The sequence below is a fragment of the Saimiri boliviensis genome, chromosome 7, assembly GCF_048565385.1.
Source record: "Saimiri boliviensis isolate mSaiBol1 chromosome 7, mSaiBol1.pri, whole genome shotgun sequence".
NCBI classification, from domain to species: domain Eukaryota; kingdom Metazoa; phylum Chordata; class Mammalia; order Primates; family Cebidae; genus Saimiri; species Saimiri boliviensis.
The window spans coordinates 71,244,200-71,271,792 of record NC_133455.1 but is presented as its reverse complement, the minus strand read 5'-3'; the positions used below and the strand labels follow the sequence as shown (position 1 = coordinate 71,271,792).

The window sequence follows — 27,593 nt, the reverse complement described above, 5'->3', positions numbered from 1 at the left end:
CTCTTCTTGCATCCAGTTTATACTAACCAAGAACCATCGCATTATTGCATTGTCTGCTCACCTGGACCTTAAAAGGAAGGTCCTTAGTCTTATTTATCTTATTTTTGAGTCTTCTCAATGCCCAGTTAAGGAACTGGTTACATTAGTTCCCTTCACTTTATAGGTTTAAATGATAAAGAGCCTGTCTAGGTTGCTGATAGGTTCAATCGTCTGGGAGCTTCCAATCTCACTACTTCGAGTGAGAAACCGTGTTTTGGCTCTAAAGAGGGCTCCTGACTTCGCCACGCTTACCTTCAGTGGTGCTTCACGCGCCACCACTTCCCTAACCTCCGCCCCTGTGGCTGTCACCTAGCTCAAGGAGAGAGCCCAAGGACAGGCAAAGACAGCGTACGCACTTTCAACAGGAACTCGGCCCCTTTCCTAAAGGTAGTTACTCAGAATACTCTCCCCAACTGACGTCGCTATGATCCAATTAGGTTTCGAGGCTCAGAGTGTCGCCCTTTAACCTCACACTGTCCAATAAAAAGAGGAGTTTCATATTAGCACTAGTTTTGACCAATGGATGAGAAGATGAGCGTGTATTAACCTATAGAAGCAGTACTGAGAATGATGAGCAGCCAAGTTACCCAATGGACCTGCCTGCAGCAGCGTAGGCCTCGCCCCAACTGCAGGGAAGCAGGCGGTGGGGTTTGCTGCAGCGCTCAGTCTCCACCCGGACTCCGCCATGTTGGGTCTTGTGGGTCGTGTGGCCGCTACCTCGGCCTCTGGGGCCTTGCGGGGACTTAGCCCTTCAGCGTCGCTACCGCCAGCGCAGCTCTTACTGCGGGCCACTCCAACGGCGGTCTATCCTGGTAAGTACTTTTCTCTAGGAGCTACGTTTCATTTTGCCGCCCCATGACCTTGAGCCGGGGAACGATAGTAGCTCGGGCCTAAGGGATCAGTGGTGCTAAAAGGATGCCTGGAGCCGCGCGGCTTGCTTTCCAATGGCGAGAGAACAAGAATGGGACACCCATAGGAGGTTTCTTCGACCTAGCTCTGTTCCATTTTGTATACAGTTCTTTGTGTAACGGAAAAGGTGCGGGCAGGTGCATTGACCTTACCATTGAATGGGGTTACTGACTGAGCTCTCGAAAAATGGGGTTTTGTGTTTGCTCCTGGGAAGGCCGTGCAGGTGCTTTATCCATCGCTGCGCGGCCTTTCCTCTTGGACACGCCTTTCGTGCAAGAGGAAAGAGGCCTGACGACTTCGGCTGAGTTTTCCTCTCCTTGTGTGTTAAGTCTTGGCTTCTGATGGCCTTTAACTGGCCTGACTCCTGGTCCTTCCAATATGTCTTGTCTGTTAGTCAGAGACTATGCGGCGCAAACATCTCCTTCGCCGAAGGCTGGCGCCGCCACCGGGCGCATCGTGGCGGTCATTGGCGCAGTGGTGGACGTCCAGTTTGATGAGGGACTACCACCGATCCTAAATGCCCTGGAAGTGCAAGGCAGGGAGACCAGACTGGTTTTGGAGGTGGCCCAGCATTTGGGTAAGTAGAATTTGCTAGGAATGGTAAAGACCTTGTGTGGCCCAAGTAGCCCAAAAACCTTGTCTCCCTTCTGTGATGATTTTATCAAAATGACTTTCGTTCTTCTGAGTTTGCTGAAGCCACATTTAGGTACTGAGAAGGAGTCTTGATTGACTTAGGTCTTAATACCAAATTATCCTTAGGTATAACCTTGCAATGCCTGTATTTAACAGGTGAGAGCACAGTAAGGACCATTGCTATGGATGGTACAGAAGGCTTGGTTAGAGGCCAGAAAGTACTGGATTCTGGTGCACCAATCAAAATTCCTGTTGGTCCTGAGACTTTGGGCAGAATCATGAATGTCATTGGAGAACCTATTGATGAAAGAGGTCCCATCAAAACCAAACAGTAAGTTGCTTTTATTGCATCTATGCGCAAAGGAACTTCTGTTATTTGCAGTTTTACACGTTAAGGTGACACGTTCTCATAAAGCAGAATTTTTCTTCTGATACGTTCGATTATTAAAATCACACAGTGCAATTTCTCCTGAAGAAATTAGGACGCAGAATTTCTGATTGAGAAGAACCTATTACTTAGCATTCTAGTTGAGTGAGAGTGTGTGTGTGTGTGTGTGTGTGTGTGTGTGTGTGTTCTGAGACGGAGTTCTTGTTGCCCAGGCTGGAGTGTAATGGTGCCATCTCACTCACTGCAGTCTCCGCCTCCCAGGTTCCAGCTATTCTCCTGCCTCAGCTTCCCGAGTAGCTGGGATTGCAGGCATGTGCCACTGTGCCTGGCTAATTTTGTATTTTTAGTAGAGATGGGGTTTCACCAGGTTGGCCAGGCTGGTCTCAAACTCCTGATCTGTGATTCTTCTGCCTTGGCCTCCCAAAGTGCTGGGATTATAGGTGTGGCCCACCGTGCCTGGCCTTTAGCTGAGTATTTTTAAGACTGGTCTTACTGCTTAGTCTAAATCAAAACTTGCAGGTTTTTGTATTTTCTGTTGCTATGTGAGGGAATACTGTTAGGTTAAAGCTCAGTAAAATGAAAAATTTATGTCAGTTAAAGTCAGGGAATGGGATTACTGTTTCTTAAAATAATGACTTTCTTTATTGCAAAAAGTTGAGTTAGATCCTGGATGATAGTTTATCTGATTTATATAACAAAGAGGAAATAAGACTCTTTGGTGGTTCATCAAGTAAAGGGATGGACTTGAGAGTTACAGGGATATATAAGATTATCATTTGTTTTCAACAAGGTGAATAGATACCAGTCCTCTCTCTTCTGCCTTTACAGATTTGCTCCCATTCATGCTGAGGCTCCTGAATTCATGGAAATGAGTGTTGAGCAGGAAATTCTAGTGACTGGTATCAAGGTTGTGGATCTGCTAGCTCCCTATGCCAAGGGTGGCAAAATCGGTATGTTAGTTAAGAGTACGTATTTTCCAAACCTAATGTGGGAGGAAAAACTCATACAGTGTTATGAGTGGATATTGACATCCATACCTCATTGATGAGAACATTGTGACATTCGTTCTTCTGAGTTTGCTGAAGCCAGATGCCATTTTTGAGAAGGAATAGGATGGAAGGAAGCAATTCGTTTTTTTGAAGTTTGCTTATTTGGGAACGCAGAACTCTTTTTTTTTTTTTTTTTTGAGACGGAGTTTCGCCCTTGTTGCCCAGGCTGGAGTGCAATGGCACGATCTCGGCTCACCGCAACCTCCGCCTCCTGGGCTCAGGCAATTCTCCTGCCTCAGCCTCCTGAGTAGCTGGGATTACAGGCACGTGCCACCATGCCCAGCTAATTTTTTGCACTTTTAGTAGAGACGGGGTTTCACCTTGTTGACCAGGATGGTGTCGATCTCTCGACCTCGTGATCCACCCGCCTTGGTCTCCCAAAGTGCTGGGATTACAGGCTTGAGCCACCGCGCCCGGCAGAACTCTTAAATATTCTTTCTTTTCAACCTCTTATAGGGCTTTTTGGTGGTGCTGGAGTTGGCAAGACTGTACTGATCATGGAGTTAATCAACAATGTTGCCAAAGCCCATGGTGGTTACTCTGTGTTTGCTGGTGTTGGTGAGAGGACCCGTGAAGGCAATGATTTATACCATGAAATGATTGAGTCTGGTGTTATCAACTTAAAAGATGCCACCTCTAAGGTAAGCACTGGGCTGATTGATGTCCACATGGTAGTTATGCTGGGAAACTATTGCCAGCTGAAGCCATGTTCTATATTTTCTTTTCTATTTATTTTTTAAATTTAAATATTTTCATTTTCGTGTCCTAGGACCTACAAAGGAAATTCCTGTTAGTGTTTTCCCCCCCACTTTTTTTTTTTTTTTTAAAAGATGGGGTTTCTCTATGTTGGTCAGGCTGGTCTTGAATTCCTGACCTCAGGTGATCTGCCTGCCTTGGCCTCCAAAGTGCTTGGATTACAGGCATGAGCCACTACGCCCAGCCTCCCGCAGCTTTCAGTACACTAATGGACATTTTCTTTCCTCTTTGATATTTTTTTTTTTCTTTTTTTTTTTTTTTGAGACGGAGTTTTGCTCTTGTTACCCAGGCTGGAGTGGAATGGCGCGATCTCGGCTCACCGCAACCTCCGCCTCCTGGGTTCAGGCAATTCTCCTGCCTCAGCCTCCTGAGTGGCTGGGATTACAGGCACGTGCCACCATGCCCAGCTAATTTTTGTATTTTTAGTAGAGACGGGGTTTCACTCTGTTGACTGGGATGGTCTCGATCTCTTGAACTCGTGATCCACTCGCCTTGGCCTCCCAAAGTGCTGGGATTACAGGCTTGAGCCACTGTGCCCGACCTTCCTCTTTGATATTGACATTAAATAATATTTCCAGGTTTTCTTTCTTTTTTTTGGAGACAGTCTTGCTCTGTCGCCAGGCTGGAGTACAGTGGCACAATCTGGGCTCACTGCAACCTCTGCCTCCTGGGTTCAAGCGATTCTTCCACTTCAGCCTCCCAAGTAGTTGGGACCACAGGCACCTGCCACCATACCCGGCTAATTGTTTTTTTTTTTTTTGAGACGGAGTTTCGCTCTTGTTACCCAGGCTGGAGTGCAATGGTGCGATCTCGGCTCACCGCAACCTCCGCCTCCTGGGTTCAAGCAATTCTCCTGCCTCAGCCTCCTGAGTAGCTGGGATTACAGGCACGTGCCACCATGCCCAGCTAATTTTTTGTATTTTAAGTAAAGACGGGGTTTCACCATGTTGACCAGGATGGTCTTGATCTCTCGACCTTGTGATCCACCCGCCTCGGCCTCCCAAAGTGCTGGGATTACAGGCTTGAGCCACCGCGCCCGGCTGTTTTTTATTTTTAGTAGAGATGGGGTTTCACCATGTTGGCCCGGATGGTCTCGATCTCCTGACTTCATGATCCACCCACCTCGGCCTCCCAAAGTGCTGGGATTACAGGCGTGAGCCACCACACCTGGCCCAGGTTTTCTTTTTGGTAGATAGTCCCATCATTCGAAAGCTAATTTTTGGGAGGGGTGGATTGGACATGGTACATATGTTTCAGCTAAGCCTGTTTTATAATTTTCACTTAAAACTTGCATAGATTTTTCTTTCAACTATAGGATCTTTGTCTTAGTAAGGTAAGAAGCTGTCTTTTTGGCCAGGCGCGGTGGCTTACGCTTGTAGTCCCAGAACTTTGGAAAGCCAAGGCGGGCAGATCACCTGAGGTCAGGAGTTCAAGACCAGCCTGCCCAACATGGTGAAACCTGGCTCTACTAAAAATACAAAAAATTAGGTGGGTGCAGTGGCACATGCCTGTAATCACAGCAATTTGGGAGGCTGAGGCAGGAGAATTGCTTGAACCCAGGAGGTGGAGGTTGCAGTGAGCCGAGATTGTGCCACTGTACTCCAGCCTGGGTGACAGAATAAGACCTTCACCTCAAGAGACAAAAAACAAAAAGAATTTGTCTTTTTTGTTGTTTTGAACTGCATCTCTAATAGGGAAAAGAAACTTGCACACAAAATGTTGACACCTTCTGAGAAAGGATCTGTGGTTGTTTTTCTGATTTGGAACTTTGGGTATGTGGCTTTTCTACTCCTTTATGATTATGTATGATTACTGCAGGTAGCCCTGGTATATGGTCAAATGAATGAACCACCTGGTGCTCGTGCCCGGGTAGCTCTGACTGGACTGACTGTGGCTGAATACTTCAGAGACCAGGAAGGTCAGGATGTATTGCTATTTATTGATAACATCTTCCGCTTCACCCAGGCTGGTTCAGAGGTAAGAGGGAAGGCTTGAGAGGACCTTGTTCATTTGGCCTTTCTTTGGAGCTATGCAGATAAGGCTAAAGATGTAGACACCTAAGACCCTTTTTTTCTTTTAGGTGTCTGCCTTATTGGGCAGAATCCCTTCTGCTGTGGGCTATCAGCCTACCCTGGCCACTGACATGGGTACTATGCAGGAAAGAATTACCACCACCAAGAAGGGATCTATCACCTCTGTACAGGTACGAAAAATGACATAGATGAATATCTGATTTGTATAAAGGCAGGGAGGTGGGAGGATTGCTTGAGCCCAAGAGATCAGCCTGGGCAACAAAGCAAAACTCATCTAAAAAAAAAATATGTAGAGAGAGATACACAACTTACTTACATGTCAAAAAGGTCTGTTAACTGAGGTTCATGAGCTCTCTGGAATAATATCTAAAAGTCTTTGTGTGCGGCTGGGCACAGTATCTCATGCCTGTAATCCCAGCACTTTGGGAGGCTGAGGTGGGCAGATCACCTGAAGTCAGGCGTTTGAGACCAGCCTAGTCAACATGGTGAAACCCCATCTCTACCAAAATACAAAAATTAGCTGGGCATGGTGACAGGTGCCTGTAATCCCAGCTACTTGGGAGGCTGAGGCAGGAGACTCTCTTGAACCTGGAAGGCAGAGGTTGCAGTGAGCCGAGATTGCATCACTGCACTCCAGCCTGGGCAATAAGTAAAACTCCGTCTCCCCCCCAAAAAAAAAAAAAAAAAAAAAAAATTGTGTGTGTATGTTAAAGACCTTAAAAGGTTAAGAAATACTCATTTAAGGCCGGGCGCGGTGGCTCACGCCTGTAATCCCAGCACTTTGGGAGGCCGAGGCGGATCACGAAGTCAAGAGATCGAGACCATCCTGGTCAACATGGTGAAACCCCGTCTCTACTAAAAATACAAAAAATTAGCTGGGCATGGTGGCGCATGCCTGTAATCCCAGCTACTCAGGAGGCTGAGGCAGGAGAATTGCCTGAACCCGGGAGGCGGAGGTTGCGGTGAGCCGAGATCGCGCCATTGCACTCCAGCCTGGGTAACAAGAGCGAAACTCAATCAAAAAAAAAAAAAAGAAATACTCATTTAAGCTGGGCGCAGTGGCTCAGGCCTGTAATCCTAGCACTTTGGGATGCCGAGATGGGTGGATCACCTGAGGTCAGGAGTTCAAGACCAGCCTGGCCTTCATGGTGAAACGCCATCTTTAAAAAAAAAAAAAAAAAAAAAGAAATACTCATTTAAAATAATTGAAGTTAGGCTGGGTGTGGTGGCTAACGCCAGTAATCTTAGCACTTTGGGAGGCTGAGGCAGGCGGATCACTTGAGGTCAGGAGTTTGAAACTAGCCTGGCCAACATGGTGAAACCCCATCTCTACTGAAAATACAAAAAATAAGCCAAATGTAGTATCATGCCTGTAATCCCAGCTACTGGGGAGGCTGAGGCAGGGGAATTGCTTGAACCCGGGAGGAGAGGTTATAGTGAGCCAAGATGGAGCCACTGCACTCCAGCCTGGGCGACAGAGTAAGACGTTGTCTCAAAAACCCAAAAACCATAAATGAAGGTATACATTTAAATGTAGATCACAAAGCAATGGTTTCCAGTCTGAGGGGAATCTGGAGCTGTATGGAAACTGAGCATTAAATATTTACTGCATTATGGCCGGGTGTGGTGGCTCACACCTCTAATCCCAGCACTTTGGGAGGCAGAGGTGGGTGCATTACGAGGTCAGGAGTTCAAGACCAGTCAGGCCAAGATGGTGAAACCCTGTCTCTACTAAAAATAAAAAAAATTAGCCAGGGGTGGTGGCAGGTGCCTGTTATCCCAGCTACTGGGGAGGCTGAGGCAGATAATTTTCTTGAACCCAGGAAGCAGACTGGTGAGCCGAGATTGCACCACTGCACTCCAGCCTGGCCTACAGAGCGAGACTATTTCAAAAAAAGTTATCTTGGTTCATGCTGTACTTAATGGGATCTCACTTTAGGCTATCTATGTGCCTGCTGATGACTTGACTGACCCTGCCCCTGCTACTACATTTGCTCATTTGGATGCTACCACTGTACTGTCCCGTGCCATTGCTGAGCTTGGCATCTATCCAGCTGTGGATCCTCTGGATTCCACCTCTCGCATCATGGATCCCAACATTGTTGGCAGTGAGCATTATGATGTTGCCCGTGGGGTGCAAAAGATCCTGCAGGTGAGTAGATTACTATATCGGATCAGTGTTCAGAAAGTCAAAAAGAGGGATTGTGGGGACTCTGGATTAGGACTGGATCTTTCTTAGTGATTTGTGTGATTTGTTTTGGAGCAAGGAAAGTTGAGTCTAGCAGTTGGTAGTGAGAGCTAATGAGGTCTCTTGAGTTTCCAGGTACTTCTGCTTAGGAATGCAGTATTTTTTCAAACAGCACCAAATTAGGGCTATGGAGAACAAAGAACAAGACACTGATCTTTCTTGGCCGAGGGCCCTCATAATACCACCAACCTCTCTGCCCCTAGCATGTAACTTTCCCTCTGTTAGCTTGTTTCTACTCTTGGGTTTTTGTCCAAATTAAAGGAATGAGAATACTTAACTCAGGCTTCTTTTTTCTCCTAGGACTACAAATCCCTCCAGGATATCATTGCCATCCTGGGTATGGATGAACTTTCTGAGGAAGACAAGTTGACTGTGTCCCGTGCACGGAAAATACAGCGTTTCTTGTCTCAGCCATTCCAGGTTGCTGAGGTCTTCACAGGTCATATGGGGAAGCTGGTACCCCTGAAGGAGACCATCAAAGGCTTCCAGCAGATTTTGGCAGGTGAGATTTTGAGTACAAAGCTGAACATAAGATGACAGAAAGGCCAAAATCTTGAATGCTTACTGTGCTGTGGTCCCATTCCAACAACCATCGAGCGAAAGATACATTATACCTAATTATGTTTTTTAATTTATAAAACAAACTTTTCCATTAATGTTGTTTGAAAATACTCTATATTGGCCGGGCGCGGTGGCTCACGCCTGTAATCCCAGCACTTGGGAGGCCAAGGCGGGTGGATCACAAGGTCAAGAGATCGAGACCATCCTGGCCAACATGGTGAAACCTCATCTCTACGAAAAATACAAAAATTAGCTGGGCGTGGTGGCACGGGCCTCTGGTCCCAGCTGCTTGGGAGGCTGAGGCAGCAGAATCATTTGAACCCGGGAGGTGGAGGTTCCAACGAGCTGACATTGCACCATTGCACTCCAGCCTGGCCACAGAGCAAGAGTGTGTCTCAAAAAAAAAAGAAAATACATTTACTTTGTAAGAGTGTGATTTGTTACTTGATTCTCTAGCTCCCTTTTATTATTTTATATATATTTTTTGAGACTGAGTCTCACTCTGTTGTCCAGGTTAGAGTGCACTGGTGTGATGTCGGCTCACTGCAACTTCCACCTCCTGGGTTCAAGCAATTCTCCAGCCTCAGCCTTCCAAGTAGCTGGGATTACAGGTGCATGCCACCACACCTGGCTAATATTTGTATTTTTAGTAGAGATGGATTTTTACCATGTTGGCCAGGCTTGTCTCGAACTCGTGACCTCAGGTGATTGGCCCGTCCTGGCCTCTGAAAGTGCTGGGATTACAGGTGTGAGCCACCATGCCCGGCCCATGTGTTTTTAATTCATACTGTATCATGTCTTGTTAAATTTGCAATGGAAATTTAAGCTTTCTAAGATGACATGAATTCGTCACATTCCAACAATGCCCTCAAGTGCTGAGGAATATTACACGCTGCAGAAAGTTGATCTCCCCCCTTTTTTTTCCCCTCATACAGGTGAATATGACCATCTCCCAGAACAGGCCTTCTACATGGTGGGACCTATTGAAGAAGCTGTGGCAAAAGCTGATAAGCTGGCTGAAGAGCATTCATCCTGAGGGGTTCTTGTGTCTGTCCCTCTCCTTGCCCCTAATCCAGAAAGCTTCATTTTTCTGGGTAGGCTACACAAGAGCCTTGATTGAAGATACATTCTGTCTGAACAGTATTTAAAGTTTCCAATAAAATGTACACCCCTCAGAATTTGTCTGTTTCTCTTGGTTCTGACAACATAGTCAACAGTGAAGGATTATATATTTTTAGTTTTAGAGACACGGGGTCTGGCTGTTACTGAGACATGTCTTCAACTCAGGGACTCAAGAGATCTCCCACCTGGCTTTTGAGTAGCTGGGGCTACAGGTGTATGGAGTCTCATATCACCAGCACTGTTTTCAACAGATTTTTCTATAGAGTGGCCGTAAGAAGCAGTTTCAGTATGAAGTAGGCTATGTATGTTTGAAATCTGTCCTCAAAAATAGCCATTTTCTTGCTGATAGACAACCATACCTCTTGGTATGTGTGATCTTAGGGCCTCAGTTTTGGTCCTTTTGTTCAATGCAAATTGATTTTCCCCCCCCTCTATTCCACATAGCACATTTCTACTTCTTGGTTAAAAATAGGCCTTTTTTGAAGGGCATATTGGGAAAAATTTGTTTTAGAAATAACTTTTTCCAGGGGTTAATCTGAGATTAATGAATTAAACTTTTAAGAAATAGTGACGAAGAATACTGATCTTTGTTACAATTGCATCAAAAAGGGTCCTCTACATCTTGGTTAGGAATTCCTGTCTTCAGAAAGTGTACTTAACTACTTCCTGACATTTTGGGCAAGCCTGGATAAAAGTTGCTTGTGATTCCTTGAGGCTATGCAGAGGCTTATAATACCATGAGGCCTAGTCTGCCCTCTGAAGATTTCTTAAGAAAGTCCAGAAAAAATCTTACAAGGGAATAACAATATTCAGTGTTGCTGTCAGGGGTTCTAAACTAATGGAGTTAGGTCATTTTCCCTTCATTTTAGCCCACATTGAGAGGTGCAAGGATAGAAGGTAGATTTCACCATTTCAATTTAAAAGAAGCAGGCAAGGTCAGATTAGGTTCCCCTTGTGTTCTTTCCCGGGACCAGACCTAGCCTACTGCCCTCTCGCGGTAGCACTGGAGACTGCAAGAACACCGATCCCATTTGCAAATCCATGAAGGCTGGGATGTGGTTCTCAGTGAAAGACTGTTTACAAACCAGCTGGGGCATTTGTCCTGGGGAGGAGCCTGCATCTATAAGCTCCACCCCCTGAGGCCATCAAGTTAGGTAGAAGCTGGGCGGGGATAAGCTGAGCTCCCAATTCAGAGGCCCCTGGGGGCTGAAGGTTGGGGAGGGCCTTTTGGCGCGGCGCCAGGGGTGGAGTAGGGGCCTCTAAGCTTCCTTCCATCTGCCTATGACGTCCTTGGCAGCAGCCTCTCCCGCAGTCTCTCCTGTGTCATGATCTGGACAGAAGGTGGAGCCCCTGAGCTGCTTGTGCTGGTAGTTTGCTCCCAGGAAAGCCTGGATTTGGGGAAATGCTGAGTTATGGGGGTGGGGACACTTCCTCTAGGTCCTGACTCGAAGTGGGGAAGAAGCTGGTAGAAAAAGCCCTAGGCCCCAGGTCAGCCTTTTCTTTGTTTTCTCACGTCACCCAATACAGACCTGGGAACTGAAATCCTAAAGGTCTTTTGCATCCCTCCACCCCTTCCCCCAACACGTTCACGTCCTTCAGCGTTTATCGAGAACCTTCTCCCTCTCACTAGCTGCAACTATTTATTTCCTTCTCCCTTTGCCGCCCTCTTCTACCAAGCCACTGGAGTGTCAACACAGCTCTAACCTTCCTCCATATTTCTCCTGGTCTGCCCTGTCCTCGCCTCCTCCCTCTCTCCACCCAGAAAAAGCCCCGCCCTTCCCTCCTCCCTCCCCACCCCAGTCTGTCACACAGGGACATCACCCTACAGCAGTTCAGACTGTGTGGTTCGCAGGAAGCATACACTGGCTTTTTGATTCCTGCTAGTTCCCAGCTCACAGTTTGGGAGGATCCAACACCAGCCTTTACGTGAAGCGGGGGCCCAAGGACAGTGAGGAGCTGGGTGATCCCAGCCTGGAACCCTGCCAGCCTGACATGGGTGAGTATGGGGACCAGCCCCGGGGAAGGCCTGAGGGATGCCTACTCCCTCCCTGGCTGACTCAGCAGGGGTGGGGCCTAACCTTTGCTCGTTTTGGGGGTGAAGGAGAGGAAACAGGACTCTGGGGGACGGGAGGGGGGCTCAGGGCTCAGCTGCCGACCACGGGATCCTGAGTATGGGCACGCCCCAGCTCTAAGGAAGAGCCTGAGAGGCACCTTAGGCCAGGGCTTTCCCAACCCCCTCCCGCCGCCCCGTGGAGGGTTGCCCCTTCTCCCCATTTAAGCTGTTGAGATTCAAGGAAATTTTGGCAGTACTCACTGCTAGCCCCCACAAAAGTAAAGTCCGCTTTTGGCCGTGCTAGAAGGTGTTTAAAATGCCTCCCCTTCCTCTTAATTTCTCTAAGGCCTTTTAAGTCTCTGTGTCCTCTCCTCCCCCACCCTGACCCACCTTCAGGTGGGGGCTGCACTGAGCAGCTGCTTCCTGTTGCCCCAGCGACTGAAGCAAGGGTGGTGGTGGTTGGGGGAAAACTGAACCAAAGTCGATTCTCATGGTTCCACTTGAGCCTCATTAGGACTGCTATTGATGGCCCCCACATTACAGTCACTGAGGGCACTGAGTGGGAGGCAAGATTGAGGTTGAGAGGATAGCCTTTTGCCTCGTGGCTTCCTGATTCCAAAGGCCCCACAGCTGTAGGGATGGAGCCCGGAGGAGCTGAAACACCGGGAACCTGTTCACCTAGTAGGTCGCTGCGCGTGACCCCCGGCAGGCTCGGCCTTGAGTTCCTCTCCTTCACCCCTAGGCCTCCTGGGAGCCCCCGTAGCTCTCGCAGCCTTCCCCGGCCTCCTTTGTGAAGCGGTCTTTGCTGGTGCCCTGGGAGCGCGGGCAGAGCTCTCCCGACTCCTTCCGTTCGGACCTACCACCATCCCCCACTTCACCGCAGAAGTTTCTGTCTCTTTCTGGGATCTGTTCTCTGCCTCCCATCTGGGATCCTTCCTGGTTCTGGCCCCTAGGAGACGCCACCCGCTTCCCTCTTCCCCAGAGAATCCTTCGCGTCTGCTCTCCCGAGTAGTTGTCCTCACCCCGGTAGCTCCTGCCCCTTTAAGCGCCATCTCCTCCCCTCTGCCGCCGCCGGCCCTGGGCTGGGGGAGGAGGCGCCGCCGCCGCCGCCCGGCTCGGCCACCTGCGCCGCTGCCGCCGCCGCCGCAGCCCGGCCCTGCTCCAGGTGAGGTCCGGCACCCGCCTCCAGTCCCGGAGTCCCCGGGCGGCCAGTTTCTGCGGTATCCTGCCTCGGGATCCCTGCTGCCCCAGGATTCAGAATCTGACTCTCCCCCTGCGGGAGCTGCCCTTCCTCTCTCCCCTTCACTATCTACTCTCCCATTTTCCCCCCGTCCTCTGCAGCCGGAATCCGGAGGCTTCTCACGCCTCTCCGCCATCCTCTCCCAAGTACCCTTCCTATTCTGGGCCCAGGATCTCCCCCTCCCCCGCGCCTTCCTCGCCAGAAAAATCTCCCGCGGTCTGGGTTTCGCCTCCTCCCCTCTGGAACTAGCGCTTTCCCACGCCTTCCTAACCCCAATGGGAGGGGGGATACCCACCCCAACTCCTCTCCTTACCCGTAGTAAGGAGGGCGGGGGAACAACAGCGACTACACTTACTATCTGGCCTTGCCCCGCTCAGCCCTTTTAAGTTCAGCTAAGTCCCATCTAAAGCTTTTCTGTAGTCCTTACCCCACCCTGCAGCTCCAGGAGCTCGGGGTCCAACCTCAGCACCGCCTACTGAGCCCAGGTGGGAAGGGCTCTCCTTTTGGGCCTAGGGTTGGTCGGTCCAGCCTAGGAACGCCCCTCCCCCAGAATCTGGGAGCTGGGGGCCAGGGCCCTGCCGGAATCTTGTGCTTCAGGAGCAGTTGGGAGAGAGTGGGTGGGGAGCTGGGGCGGTGGGGAAGGCAAGAGAAGTCCAGTTTTCTCTGTTCAATGCAAAGGAAGCCCTTCCACCCCCTAGGAGATAAGGGCTTTCTCTAACTTCGAGTACCACTATAGAGAATTCTGCTAAGAAGTTTGGAAACAAGACTGAGTGAATTTGAAGGGCCACCTGTGGACTTAAAGGGGAGAAGGGGGACCGGTGGAGCATTTCACGCCTGTAATCCTAGTACTTTGGATTGGGAGGCCAAGGCGGGTTGATCACTTGAGGTCAGGAGTTCAAAACCAGCCTAGGCAACATGGCAAAACCCCATCTCTTTTTTTTTTTTTTTTTTTTTTTTTTTGAGACGGAGTTTCGGTCTTGTTACCCAGGCTGGAGTACAATGGCGCGATCTCGGCTCACCGCAACCTCCGCCTCCTGGGTTCAGGCAATTCTCCTGCCTCAGCCTCCTGAGTAGCTGGGATTACAGGCACGCGCCACCACACCCAGCTAGTTTTTTGTATTTTTAGTAGAGACGGGGTTTCACCATGTTGACCAGGATGGTCTCGATCTCTCGACCTCGTGATCCACCCGCCTCGGCCTCCCAAAGTGCTGGGATTACAGGCTTGAGCCACCGCGCCCGTCGGCAAAACTCCATCTCTACAAAATATACAAAAATTAGCCGGGCATGGTGGCTACTCGGGAGGTTGAGGCACGAGAATCGCTTGAACCTGGCAGGCAAAGGTTGCAGCGAGCTGAGATCATGACACTGCACTCTAGCCTGGGCGACAGTGCAAGACTCTGTCCAAAAGAAAAAGAAAAGTGGGGAGGGGAGAAGGGAATGATATGTGATGTATTATGGGAGAATCTAGCCTCCCCAGAATGTAGAGAGGGTAAAGACTTGCTTTAACCTGGTGGTGGGGTCCAGTTGGAATGGTTACCCAGCTGAGAGCCATTTCCCTGCTAGACAGACCCTGTTAACAGTATGATACATTCAGCCAGTGACAGGAAGGGAGGTCTTTAATAATTATCCCACCTCTATTAAGGAATTCCCCCTCTGCCCCCAGTCCAGCTGCGCCCCTAGCTCTGCTCTTTCATTTCCCACTCTTCACCTCCAGAATTAGGGGACTGGGTGCCAGGATCTGTTTGACTCTTCTGAGTCATGTTTGGAGGGGGGTACTGGAGGGAGGAGAGAGTGGTCAGCAGTTTGGGGTTGGATGCCTGGAGTATCTGGTGGGGGAAGAGGGGAGGACGTAGAGGCATGCAAACGAATCCCTTTCTCTCTCTTCCCCGTCCCAGCCCAAGCCATCTGGCTCCAGAGTGGAGCCAGGCACTGTGGCAGCTGACCCCAGAGTCAGGGAGGTACCACAGGAACACGGGGAGGGGGGGGAGGGAGGGGAGTAAGAAAGGGGGAGCAGGTGCTAATTTGTCCCTCCCCATTCTCTTCATTACTAGTCCACTGGCCTGGCTTTAGGGAGGGTCAGTCTATTCCCTGGACACTCTTCTTACAAGTTGCTGATAAAATGACCATTTGCCCCTTCCTGTTTCCAGTAGCTTCCTGTAGGGAAATGGTTGTGCAGAAGAGAGGTAGTTGGGTGATCAGCCACATCTGATGGGATTGAGGAATGTTTGGGGACATTTGGGGTCAGTCTGCCCTCTGTCGTCTGGATGGGGGTAGAAGCACAGCTGCAGCATGGGGTGACTTCTGGCAGGAAGTAAATATCCAGCTGTCGGGCATACTGTCACCCCAACCTCATCCTTCCTCAGAGCAGGGAAGATCCTGATTAGATGAGGCAGGGTCTCATTCAAGGATGAAGATGATTGTAGCCTTTCTGCACCAGATGGGAAGAATGGATCCTACCTCATTTTCTTTTCTAATCCCAAGTGGTCCCCTCCTATCCAACACCCGTCTCTTCCTAACCGCTCTTGGCTGGCATAGTCCTAATGGTTGCCCTGGAGACTAGGCCTGGGGCTCGGAAGGGGTGGGGGCAGTCAGTGGGGCACAGGAGTAACCGGCTCTTCCGGAGCAGAGTGGAGCCCGCGGTGGGTGTGCGTGGGTGTGGGGAGGGGCGTGGCTACACCCATCTGACAAGCGTAGGCTCCTCCCCTGCCTGCCCAGTTCCTGACTGGCCCCCCCTTAAGATTGGGGGCGGGAGGTAGGAAGATTCTCATTTGCCCTGGAAAAGGGAAGGGAAGAAAAAGGGAAAAAGGGATACCAGTTTCCTTCCCCCGACCCGTTTCCTGCCGCCCTTGAGATGTCAGTTCCATGACCTGAGCTCTCTTCACCTGCCTTTGTTTTTTACTTGGTGTTAGAGAGTTGCCGGAGCCCTCCTTTCTTCAGAAGGAAAGAAACTCTCCCCTGAGTGTGACCTCCACTTACTCAGGGTCAGCAGGCTGTTGGAGGAGTATTTTTTGTTTTTTCCAAGGTGACCTGTAAATCTGTTGTTTTGACAGGGAGGAGAGAAGGGTTTTGGTTTCTACCTGCCTATTCCCTCCACTGGTAATCTACTTATCTGGAGAGAGGAAGAGAAACCCCCTTAGCCTTCTCTGTCTCTGGCCCACACACACTGTGAGGCTTTGCTAAAGCTAGCTTCCTTCTTATCCTCTCTGAGCCAGTTGTAGTGGGGGTGGGGTGGAGTTTTTCCCCAAAACTCAGGAAAAGCCCACCCCTCTATGGAGTAAGGAAATCCAATCTGGATTGATGGATCTCACCCCCCAACTCTGCCCATTTTTCAGATCTCTTTCCTCCTCGGACCCCCAAAGGAAAATGTATTTGTTGACACCCCTTCCAACTTGCCAGAATTTCATCATTCCCACTCTTGCTTTTCCAGAATATTCAGCAGCCTGAGCTTTGCACAGTTTAGGCAATTGTTTCTAGAACTGCATTGCATTGAATTGAATGGGAATTATCTTGAAGGCTGCAAAGTGTTGAGTTACAAGGAAAGGAAACATATTTTATCCACTGTTTGACCTTGAAGAAGTCAGTGAGCTTTGGGCCTTAATTTCTTCATCCGATGAAGGAGAGAAGGTTGAACTAGAAATTCTCTGAGCTCTGACATCATATGATACTGTTCTCCATCCTGGGGCCCTGCAATAGACATTTTACGTGACAGCCAAACTCTAGTCCTCTGCTAGATTTTACTTTTCTGTTGTGAGTTTTCACACAATTATGTAGCCCTGTCAGAAAAAATTACCAGAACTATAGAATGGGTAGACATTTGTGGCATCTTTTTGCTGATTAGTTTTCAGCTTATCCTTTACTTCTGACTGCATTTAGGCTACACTCAGGTCTTTGCTGTCTGGTTCCAGAGTCGAACCTTCTTTCCCCCACGCACAGGAATCTTTCCTTTCCGGTGACCAGGGCCTTGCAGATGTCGCCAGGAAAGTGGTGATCCAGGCAGGACCAGGCTGCACTGAAGGGACAGAGGTGAGTGGGTGGCAGACTTGCCTGTCTTCATCCCTTTTCTGAATCGTGCTCTGACTAACCCTTTCTATTTCCACGTTTCCATTACTCTGCCTGGGAAATAACTGCCCCCGAAATTCCCCCGACTCTCACCCCCTACCAGCCCGTTAGAGAAGTGGCACATGCCTTTGGGCCTAGACATTTGGTCTAGTCTTTAAGGTTAACCTTGGGACTGTGGCACCCCTTTCAGTCTGCCCGGTGTGAAGCAGGACTACCACCGCAATGCGATGCGGGTGCAGAGGGAGCTGCCAGGTGGGCAAGGTGGCCAGGGTTGCAGGAGACACAGCGGCGCTAGGACCCAGGTCTGAGTCGGGAGGCGAAGATGGCGGGCGTTAGGACCCTGTGGCTGAGGCCGCGTGGGGAGACTCTCTTCGCTAGGCTTCTCCGCCCCCTCCGGCTCCGACTCACTCCTCCCCCGCCGGCCATGTTGGCTCCGCTTGGGCCCCGCGGTTGAGCCGCGTCCCCCTCCCCCTCCCGGACCCCAGACCCCCCTCCCCTAGCGGGCGTCTCCACCTCTTCTGGCGCCCGGAGCGTGGCCATGTGAACCGCCTGCACCCCGGGGAGAGACGAGCCCCGAGCCCGGCTGGACGCCTCTGCCTCAGGTTTGTGGGGTCTGTGGCCAGGGGCCTGAGGGGGAGGGAGCCCCGCTTTCATCCGTGGCTTCTCTCGGGGAACAGAGGCTCCAGAGCCGGCTGGAGCCTCGCGGGGGATGGAAGCCGACAGGAGCGCATTGCCTCTGAGGACCCAACCTGAGGCGAGGGTCTCCTTGCCCTGGGGGCCGGGAGGAGAAGCGGGCTGGCGGGTCTGCTGAGGATCCCGGACGGGCCGCGGGGGCTGGAGGAGCTGTGTCGGGGCTCCCGGCGACAACAGCGAGGAGGCGGAGAAGCCGCCTGGCTGGTGGAGATGGAGACGACTCCTGTGGGGGACTGGGGTGGAATCCCCGGAGGGGCTCCACCTCCTCGGGTGGGGGTGGGGATTGCCTGAACGTGAGGGGTGGGTGAGGGGGTTCCCCGGGTGGGTCAAACGCTCCGTGTGCTGGGAGCTGGGCGTTTTGGCTGCGGTGAGTGGAGGGCCGAAGGGGTTTCCAGGGGGCTGAGGATGTCTCCCTCAGGGAGCGCGCCCGTTCTCTGGAGCGTGGAGATCGGGAGACGGCCTTGCTTGCTGAGGGTGGTGCTGTGCTTGGCTCGGGGCCCGCGCGTCCTGGGAGAATCCCCCACTCCAGGGATGGAGGTTTGTAGGGCTTCCGCTGAGGCTTTCGAATTTGAGCTGGCCTGAGGGGCAGAAGCGAAGAATAAAGAGGAATTCCTTTTTCCAAGGAGATTCCTCAATGAGGGGATCCCCGCTTCCGTGGCAGAAAGATGATCTCACATCATCTTTCTTTCCCAGTGTTCCCAATTTTCAGGAGAAGGCAATGCCAATAAGCAGTTATTCTGTGTAAGGTTTATGGGAGTGAGGGATTTGTCTGCTTTGGGGGCCGATGGAGGGGATAGCTTCCACCTCCATCTCTCTGTACACAAACAGCCCCTCCCCCAGCCTCCCGCAGGAAGTGGCCGGGAAATGGCAGCTGTGCGTTTGCTGCTGCGTCTCTTGTTGTTTTGAAATGTCCGTTTTAATCAGCTTTGGTTTCATTTTCTGAAGCTTTCTGGGCAAACTTGGATGTTGCCAACCATGTGGTCCAAGAGACCTTTCGTCTGACTTTTTTTTTTTTTTTTTGGTAAACTTGTCAACTGGAAGTAGTCAACTTCAGTTGACTCTCATACCCCAATCCCTCCTCCAGAACATCTCTGTGTTCCTGTCTGGTTTCGTTTTGTTTTCCCCTGAGCTAGAGGTCATAGAGAAGCAAACTCAGTTATCCACCAGCGGGGTACACTCAATATGAGTGATGCAAATTCCCTCAGCATGGAGAGCTATCAGGGAGACTAGGCATCTTCTGTGGCACTAGTAGCTTCTTGGGGTCCTAAGTGTAGTTCCTATGACAGTTTCTGTATTGCAGAGCAGCTGAGCAAGTGAGCTTGTGAAGAAGGGTAGATTCTGACAAATGGAGGAAAAGGAAGGCATGAGGAAGATTTAACTATTAGAGGGATTTGTATGTTGGGGGTACGCACTGATTTACAGACCGAGATTGGCGAACTTGTTCCTCAGTGGTGGTTCTAGCGTAAGGGCAGCCCCTGTGGAAAGCCTGTTATTTGACTGAGGGTGCTGGAGATTGTACCTTCTGCAGAACCAGCTAATTAGAATGGCACAGTTTGTTTTCACGACTTACTCTTTAATCCATAAAAGAATATCTCCCCTCTTATTATTCTTCTTGGAGAGTAGTAAGGTTTTCCTCTGTTCTCTGCAAAGTCATGTGCTCAGATTTTTTTTTCTTTCTCTGCGCTTGATAGTCCCAGGAGAGCTCTCCTACAGCATATAGCGATGGACTGTGTGCTGTGTCCGCAGGCATCTTGTTGCACACTGGATTTGGTTAGGGGCAAGAGTTGGCACCAGGATTTTATTTCTTTTTCTTTTTTTGAGATGGAGTTTTGCTTTTGTTGCCCAGGCTGGAGTGCGGTGGCATGATCTTGGCTCACTGAAAGCTCTGCTTCCGGGGTTCAATCGATTCTCCTGCCTTAGTCTCCACGATTCTCCTACCTTAATCTCCCCAGTAGTGGGGATTACAGGCGTTCGTCACCACATCCAGCTAACTTTTTGTATTTTTAGTAGAGATGGAGCTTCATCATGTTGGCCAGGCTGGTCTCAAACTCCTGACCTCAGATGATCCACCCACCTTGGCCTCCCAAAATGCAGGGATTACAGGCGTGAGCTACCACGCCTAGACTCTTTCTTTTCTTTTCTTTCTTTCTTTCTTTCTTTTTTTTTGAACCAGGGTCTTACTCCAAAGCTTAGGCTGCATGCAGTGCAGTGGTACTATCACAGTTCATGGCAGCCCTGACCTCAGCCTCCTGAGTAGCTGGGACCACAGGTGTGCACCACCACACCTGGATAATTTTTTGTAATTTTTGTAGAGATGGGATTTTGCCACTTTGCCCAGGCTGGTCTTGAATTCGGGTGCTCAAGTGATTTGCCTGCCTTAGCCTCCCAGAGTACTGAGATTACAAGCATGAGCCACCCTGCCCTGCCTGTGGCCCCAGGACCACAGGATTTTGGATTTTGAAAGATAATTTTTTAAGATTATTTGGACTATTCTGAAAGCTACCTAAGCCTGGCATTTCTTTTTTTCTTTTTTTTTAAATTTTTTAACTTTTTTTTTAAAGACGGGGTTTCACCATGTTGGTCAGGCTGTTCTTGAACTCCCGGTCTCAGGTGATCCACCCGCCTTGGCCTCCAAAGTGCTTGGATTACAGGCGTGAGCCATTATGCCCGGCCAAGCCTGGCATTTAAATCATCCTTTCGCTATTTATTTTCCAGGCAAAAATCTCCCACCTAGATGAAGATCCCTAGATTAAAGATCCAGTATGGGATCAGATAAGACATTTAGGATTATGTCAAAGTGGCATCATCACTAGTAAGATAGCATCATTGGCCGGGCGCGGTGGCTCAAGCCTGTAATCCCAGCACTTTGGTAGGCCGAGGCGGGTGGATCACGAGGTCGAGAGATCGAGACCAACCTGGTCAACATGGTGAAACTCCGTCTCTACTAAAAATACAAAAAATTAGCTGGGCATGGTGGCGTGTGCCTATAATCCCAGCTACTCAGGAGGCTGAGGCAGGAGAATTGCCTGAACCCAGGAGGCGGAGGTTGCGGTGAGCCGAGATCGCGCCATTGCACTCCAGCCTGGGTAACAAGAGCGAAATTTCGTCTCAAAAAAAAAAAAAAGATAGCATCATTGCTCTTCTCACTGGGGTTGTTGGGATTTTTGATATTCTGGAAACAGTAAAAACAAGTCCATCTGATGTCAGCATTCTTTTTCTTGTCCCTGATTAGTTCCTTTAAGTTGCTGTTTGATTCGGTTGATTTGATACTGATTTTAAGTCCCCCCTTTCTTCAGCCTTTGCATACCTGAATTGGCACTTGACAGAACAGCAAGTTGATTTTCCCTGCTGGGGGTTAAAAGAGTAAAGAAAGGGGGAAGGACTACTCTTGAATCTTGGGAGTTTTTTTTTTTTTTTTCTTTGAGATGGAGTTTAGCTCTGTTGCCAGTTTGGAGTGCAGTGGCGCGATCTTGGTTCATTGCAACCTCCACCTCCCGAGTTCAAGCCATTCTTCTGCCTCAGCCTCTCGAGTAGCTGGAACTACAGGCGTGGGCCACCATACCCAGCTAATTTTTATGTTTTTAGTAGAGACAGGCTTTCACCACGTTGGCCAGGATAGTCTCAACCTCTTGACCTCGTTATCCACCCGCCTTGGCCTCCCAAAGTGCTGGGATTATAGGCGTGAGCCACCATACCCGGCTTCTTCTTTTTTTCTTTTTTTTTTTTTTTTTGTGAGACGGAGTTTCGCTCTTGTTACCCAGACTGGAGTGCAATGGCACGATCTCGGCTCACCGCAACCTCCACCTCCTGGGTTCAGGGAATTCTCCTGCCTCAGCCTCCTGAGTAGCTGGGATTACAGGCATGTGCCACCATGCCCAGCTAATTTTTTGTACTTTTAGTAGAGACAGGGTTTCACCATGTTGACCAGGATGGTCTCGATCTGTTGACCTCGTGATCCACCCGCCTCGGCCTCCCAAAGTGCTGGGATTATAGGCTTGAGCCACCGCGCCTGGCTAGTATTTGGACTTTGAAAAGCAAAGCTGATTTTGAGAAAATAGTGATTTTGGATCACGCCTGGTGGCTCATGCCTGTAATCCCAATCCCAGCACTTAAGAGGTGAGGCGGGTGGATCATGAGGTCAGGAGTCTAAGACCAGCCTGGCCAACATAGTGAAACCTCATCGCTACTAAAAATACAAAATATTAGCTGGGTGTGGTAGCAGGTACCTGTAATCCCAGCTTCTTGGGAGGCTGAGGCAGGAGAATCGCTTGAACCCTGGGCTGGAAGTTGCAAGGAGCCGAAATCGTGCCATTGCACTCCAGTCCAGGCAACAGTGGGAGACTCTGTCTCAAAAAAAAAGCATTTTTGCAAAACAAAACAATCCCATCTTTGAAGATAACTGGAAATTCTTTGTCACTAGCAGTAAAAGTAGCATTGGCTTAGTGTTTTGTCTTTCTCCTAAAGAGAATAATTATTATGGGGGCATTTTGCAGACTGAAATACTGTAATCTTGCCAAAAATTTACCTCCAAAAAAGGAAGTTTTTTTTTTTTTTTTTTTTTTTTGAGACAGAGTTTCACTCTTGTTATCCAGGCTGGAGTGCAATGGCGCGATCTCGGTTCATCGCAACCTCCGCCTCCCGGGTTCAGGCAATTCTCCTGCCTCAGCCTCCTGAGTAGCTGGGATTACAGGCACGCGCCACCATGCCCAGCTAATTATTTGTATTTTTAGTAGAGACGGGGTTTCACCAAGTTGACCAGGATGGTCTCGATCTCTTGACCTCGTGATCCACCCGCCTCGGCCTCCCAAAGTGCTGGGATTACAGGCTTGAGCCACCGCGCCCGGCCAAAAAAGGAAGTTTTTAAGAGACAGGTGGTCTTTCTGCTTTTAGTCTTTTGAGGTTGGACTTTGTAGCCTGCCTCACTAGTGGGGTCCTTAACCTGCCTGCTTAGCTCATTTTTGGGGTATGGAAAGGATAGTCCTTAATTGTTAGAGTTGAAGTTCTGGCCAGGCCCAGTGGCTCAGCCTGCAATCCCAGCACTTTGGATGGATAAGCTGAGGTCAGGAGTTCAAGACCAGCCTTACCAATATGGTGAAACCCCACCTCTACTAAAAATGCAAAAATTGGCCGGGCACGGTGGCTCAAGCCTGTAATCCCAGCACTTTGGGAGGCCGAGGCGGGTGAATCACGAGGTCAAGAGATCGAGACCATCCTGGTCAACATGGTGAAACCCCATCTCTACTAAAAATACAAAAAATTAGCTAGGCATGGTGGCGCGTGCTTGTAATCCCAGCTACTCAGGAGGCTGAGGCAGGAGAATTGCCTGAACCCAGGAGGCGGAGGTTGCGGTGAGCCGAGATCGCGCCATTACACTCCAGCCTGGGTAACAAGACCGAAACTCTGTCTCAAAAAGAAAAAAAAAGGCCGGGTGCGGTGGCTCAAGCCTGTAATCTCAGCACTTTGGGAGGCCGAGGCGGGTGGATCATAAGGTCAAGAGATCGAGACCATCCCGGTCAACATGGTGAAACCCCGTCTCTACTAAAAATACAAAAAATTAGCTGGGCATGGTGGCGTGTGCCTGTAATCCCAGCTACTCAGGAGGCTGAGGCAGGAGAATTGCCTGAACCCAGGAGGCGGAGGTTGCGGTGAGCCGAGATCGCGCCATTGCACTCCAGCCTGGGTAACAAGAGCGAAACTCCATCTCAAAAAAAAAAAAAAAAAAGCAAAAATTAGCTGGTGTGGTGGTTCGCGCCTGTGATCCCAGCTGCTTGGGAGCTGAGGCAGGCGAGAAACCGGGAGACAGAGGTTGCAGTGAGCTGAGAGCACACCACTGCATTCCAGCCTGGGTGACAGAGCCATACTCTGCCTCAGCAAATAAAAAGGAAAAAGAAATTCTAAGAAACACTCAGCTAAAAGAGGGAAATAACCTTAATATAACCTCTGGACTGTGGCTTTTAGTGTCCTGAAATTTCAGAGGCATTCCTGGTCTTCTGACAGTGAAGTGACTGGAAATGTGGCAGAACACCTAACCTGTAGTTTCTGTATTTAATAAATATTTAAAAACTTACTATATGCCTTGCATGTTCAGTTAAACCAATCAGAACGTTTTACTAATTTAGAGCTTACATTTATTGCTTTTTTTGTTTTGTTTGTTTGCTTTTTGAGAGCAGTGGTGCAATCATAGCCCACTGCAGCCTCCAGCTCCTAGGCTCAAATAACTCTCCCACCTCAGCCTCTGGAGAACCTGGGACTACAGGCACATGCCACCATGCCTAGCTAATTTATTGCCTTTTTACATTATTGGTACTTCCCTATTTCTAGGCCTTATTTTCTTCAAGGTGTGGCTATCTAAATATGTCGCGATTAGGGGCCTTTCTTCTCTCTTGAAGTTATTATCTCTGTGAAGGATGAAGCTGAGTTTTGTTGGTTCTCTGAAAACAGTAAGAGCAAAGCCCTGTCTGTGTCGTCCACTGGGTGAGTAAGCTGGTAGTGGCAGAAAAGGTAGATTTACTCATTCATTTGTTCAGTCCATGGACTCAACAAATATTTCCTTTGGTTCTTTTATGTACTTAGCACTAAATTAGGTGCTGGAGATATAATAATGGTGGAACTCACTATCCAACTGATGCTGTGGAATTGACATAATGTAGAAGAAATAATGACAGAGAACAGTCATCTTTGAATTCTTCTGAGTAGCCTGGACATGACAGTTTTCTTTGAGTAGCCCCTCTTAGTATAACCTTTCTTTTATTATCTTTGTTCTGCCTCACTTGGAGTTCTGACTAGGGAAGTTAGTTAAGGAGATAATATTTTGAGTCTCAGTCAGTATATGATATACTTTGTCTGAGTCAGCAAGGGAAGCTTGTTACCAAGGCAGTCAGAATGAGTTACCCTGATTGGAGAAGAGGGTGTATTTATTTTGTGGCTTTGTACTTGGAATTTATTTTGTTTATTTTATTTTATTTTTTATTTTTATTTTTTTATAAAGACGGGGTTTCACCATGTTGGTCAGGCTGGTCTTGAACTCCCGAGCTCAGGTGATCCACCCACCTGGGCCTCCAAAGTGCTTGGATTACAGGTGTGAGCCACCATGCCTGGCCTGGAATTTTTTTTTTTTTTTTTTTTAGGTGGAGTTTCGCTCTTGTTACCCAGGCTGGAGTGCAATGGCGGGATCTCGGCTCACCGCAACCTCCGCCTCCTGGGTTCAGGCAATTCTCCTGCCTCAGCCTCCTGAGTAGCTGGGATTACAGGCACGCGCCACCATGCCCAGCTAATTTTTTGTATTTTTAGTAGAAACGGGGTTTCACCATGTTGACCAGGATGGTTTCGATCTCTTGACCTTGTGATCCACCCGCCTTGGCCTCCCAAAGTGCTGGGATTACAGGCTTGAGCCACTGCGCCCGGCCGGAATTTTTTTTTTTAACATAGAGATGGGGTATCACTATGTTGTCCAGGTCAGTCTTGAACTCCTGGCCTCAAGTGATCCTCCTTCCTTAGCCTTCCAAAGTGCTGAGGTTATAGGCATGAGCCACCTCTCCCAGCTTACTTGGAACTCTTTATTGGTGGAGGAAGATGGCTTAGCCAGGGAGATGAGGTTTTTAGATACAAAAGCCAAAGCATCCTCATGTGCAGTGTCAGGAACTGGGAACAGTGAAAACTTGGAACTTTCTCAAGGTGTGGGGCAGGCATGGGACAGCTTTTGCATTAGAACAGGGTTTCTCAGCCTCGGCACTATTGATATGTGGGCCAGATAATATCTTTGTTGTGGGGATGTGCTGCCTGTGTGTTGAAGGATGCCTAATACCATCTCTAGCTTCTGCTTACTATATGCCAGAAGCATATACCTTCAGAGATTGCTAAATGTCCACTACAGGGCAAAATTGCCCCTGATGAGAAACTCTGTATTCAAGTGTGGTGAGTAATCCAGAGATGTGTAGTTAAGAAATATCCTAGGCCGGGCGCGGTGGCTCAAGCCTGTAATCCCAGCACTTTGGGAGGCTGAGGCGGGTGGATCACGAGGTCGAGAGATCGAGACCATCCTGGTCAACATGGTGAAACCCTGTCTCTACTAAAAATACAAAACATTAGCTGGGCATGGTGGCGCGTGCCTGTAATCCCAGCTACTCAGGAGGCTGAGGCAGGAGAATTGCCTGAACCCAGGAGGCGGAGGTTGCGGTGAGCCGAGATCGCACCGTTGCACTCTAGCCTGGGTAATAAGAGCTAAACTCCGTCTCAAAAAAAAAAAAAAAGAAATATCCTTCATGATGTTCACAATTACAAAGCTAAAATACAGTGATATTTTTACTATAGAATTTACCTTTGCTGTTTTTTGTTCGTTTGTTTTTTGTTTTTGAGATGGCGTCTCACTCTGTCACCCAGGCTAGAGTGCAGTGGTGCGCAATCTTGACTTATTGCAACCTCCGCCTCCTAGGTTCAAGCAATTTTCCTGCCTCAGCCTCTAGAGTAGCTGGGACTACAGGCACACGCCACCATGCCCAGCTAATAGAGATGGGATTTCACCATATTGACCAGGCTGATCTTTTTTTTTTTGAGACGGAGTTTCGTTCGTTACCCAGGCTGGAGTGCAATGGCACGATCTCAGCTCACCACAACCTCCGCCTCCTGGGTTCAGGCAATTCTCCTGCCTCAGCCTCCTGAGTAGCTGGGATTACAGGCAAGTGCCACCGTGCCCAGCTAATTTTTGTATTTTTAGTAGAGACGGGGTTTCACCATGTTGACCAGGATGGTCTCGATCTCTTGACCTCGTGATCCACCCGCCTCAGCCTCCCAAAGTGCTGGGATTACAGGCTTGAGCCACTGCGCCCAGCTGACCAGGCTGATCTTAAACTTCTGACCTTGTGATCCGCCCACCTCGGCCTCCCAAAGTGCTGGGATTACAGGTGTGAGCCACTGTATCTGGCGCCTTTGCTGTTTAGTCAAGATAAACATTTGAAGTCTTATCCCCCCAACCCCAAGTTAGAAACCTCCCATTTGTGAGATTTTGGTGTGCTACATGAGAAGAATGAACCAAAGAGCTGCAGGGACAGCTGCAGTATACAGGTGGAGGACGTTAATGTGTCTTGTCCTGGGGAGTAGCCTCAGAGGCTGGAGGGTTAGAATTGGTCAAGGAGGACACCTGTAACAGTGTTGAAATATGTAATATTTATTTCAACACTTTGTGTGTTGTCAGCCTTTTTCTATTAAAACCATGTCACAGGCCCACAGAGTAGCAGCCCTTTGATTGCAACTGAGAGAAAAGCAACCTATTGGGCCCTGTGGGGAGGGCTTTATTGCTTCAGGCTTATAGGGCAATGTGCCTTACTCTTATAAATGAAACATAGGAGCTCTTAAAAGATCCATTTATGTACAACTGGGACTGGGCTGGGTGCTTGCCTGAATATACTTCCTGGTATGAGAGTTGTCTGCTACTCTAGGAGTTGGACACTGGCTGATTTCTTTTCTCATTTGGCGAAATCCTATTAGTTCAAAGGGAGATACCCTCCTTTGCTTTACTGTTTGTACTAGCTCTGGATGAGAGGACAGAGTTTACCTTCAGGCTTTATTGTGAAAAGCATCTTGGGTAGGAAGGTTAAGATGAAATAAACATAGATTTATTGATGAGAGGAGGTGTTCACATTTTCTTTGTATTCCCATACTGTGATCCCATATTTAAATGACATCTGAAATAAGGAGTCAAATTGCATATAAGGAAGCCTGGCTGGATCATCCCTAGTTTTGTCATATCTCCCATATTGGTCGTGGTTTGTTTTTTTTTTTTTCTTGAGACGGAGTCTCACTCTGTCGCCCAGG

At 49.1% G+C, this 27,593-nt stretch overlaps 2 protein-coding genes and 2 non-coding genes across 10 annotated transcripts in view; all 4 read left to right on the top strand.

Moving 5' to 3' along the window:
* Positions 1-680: 680 nt before the first annotated feature.
* Positions 681-9,794, top strand: ATP5F1B (ATP synthase F1 subunit beta). Its single transcript, XM_039471584.2, has 10 exons — positions 681-851; positions 1,343-1,525; positions 1,738-1,912; positions 2,798-2,919; positions 3,475-3,659; positions 5,593-5,751; positions 5,855-5,977; positions 7,747-7,959; positions 8,356-8,557; positions 9,552-9,794. The coding sequence occupies exons 1-10, from the start codon at positions 725-727 to the stop codon at positions 9,650-9,652; spliced, it is 1,590 nt and encodes a 529-aa protein (XP_039327518.1). The 5' UTR covers positions 681-724; the 3' UTR covers positions 9,653-9,794.
* On the top strand, positions 1,592-1,666 carry LOC120365183 (small nucleolar RNA SNORD59). Its single transcript, XR_005580191.1, has one exon. It is a non-coding gene; the product is annotated as a small nucleolar RNA SNORD59 (small nucleolar RNA).
* Positions 3,006-3,076, top strand: LOC120365184 (small nucleolar RNA SNORD59). The gene has a single exon (XR_005580192.1). It is a non-coding gene; the product is annotated as a small nucleolar RNA SNORD59 (small nucleolar RNA).
* A 1,740-nt stretch (positions 9,795-11,534) lies between the features above and the next one.
* BAZ2A (bromodomain adjacent to zinc finger domain 2A) overlaps positions 11,535-27,593 on the top strand; it is a 41,613-nt gene continuing 25,554 nt past the window's right edge. For 3 of the 7 annotated variants that reach the window (XM_074402755.1, XM_074402753.1, XM_074402752.1), the window contains exon 1: positions 11,535-11,734. In XM_074402755.1, the coding sequence (XP_074258856.1) occupies positions 11,731-11,734 (4 nt within the window). In that variant the 5' untranslated portion in view covers positions 11,535-11,730. Of the gene's footprint in view, positions 11,735-12,876; positions 12,957-16,964; positions 17,055-17,575; positions 17,693-27,593 lie in introns of those variants that run through there. The other 4 variants (XM_074402754.1, XM_010349981.3, XM_010349982.3 and 1 more) reach the window with 4 other exon arrangements.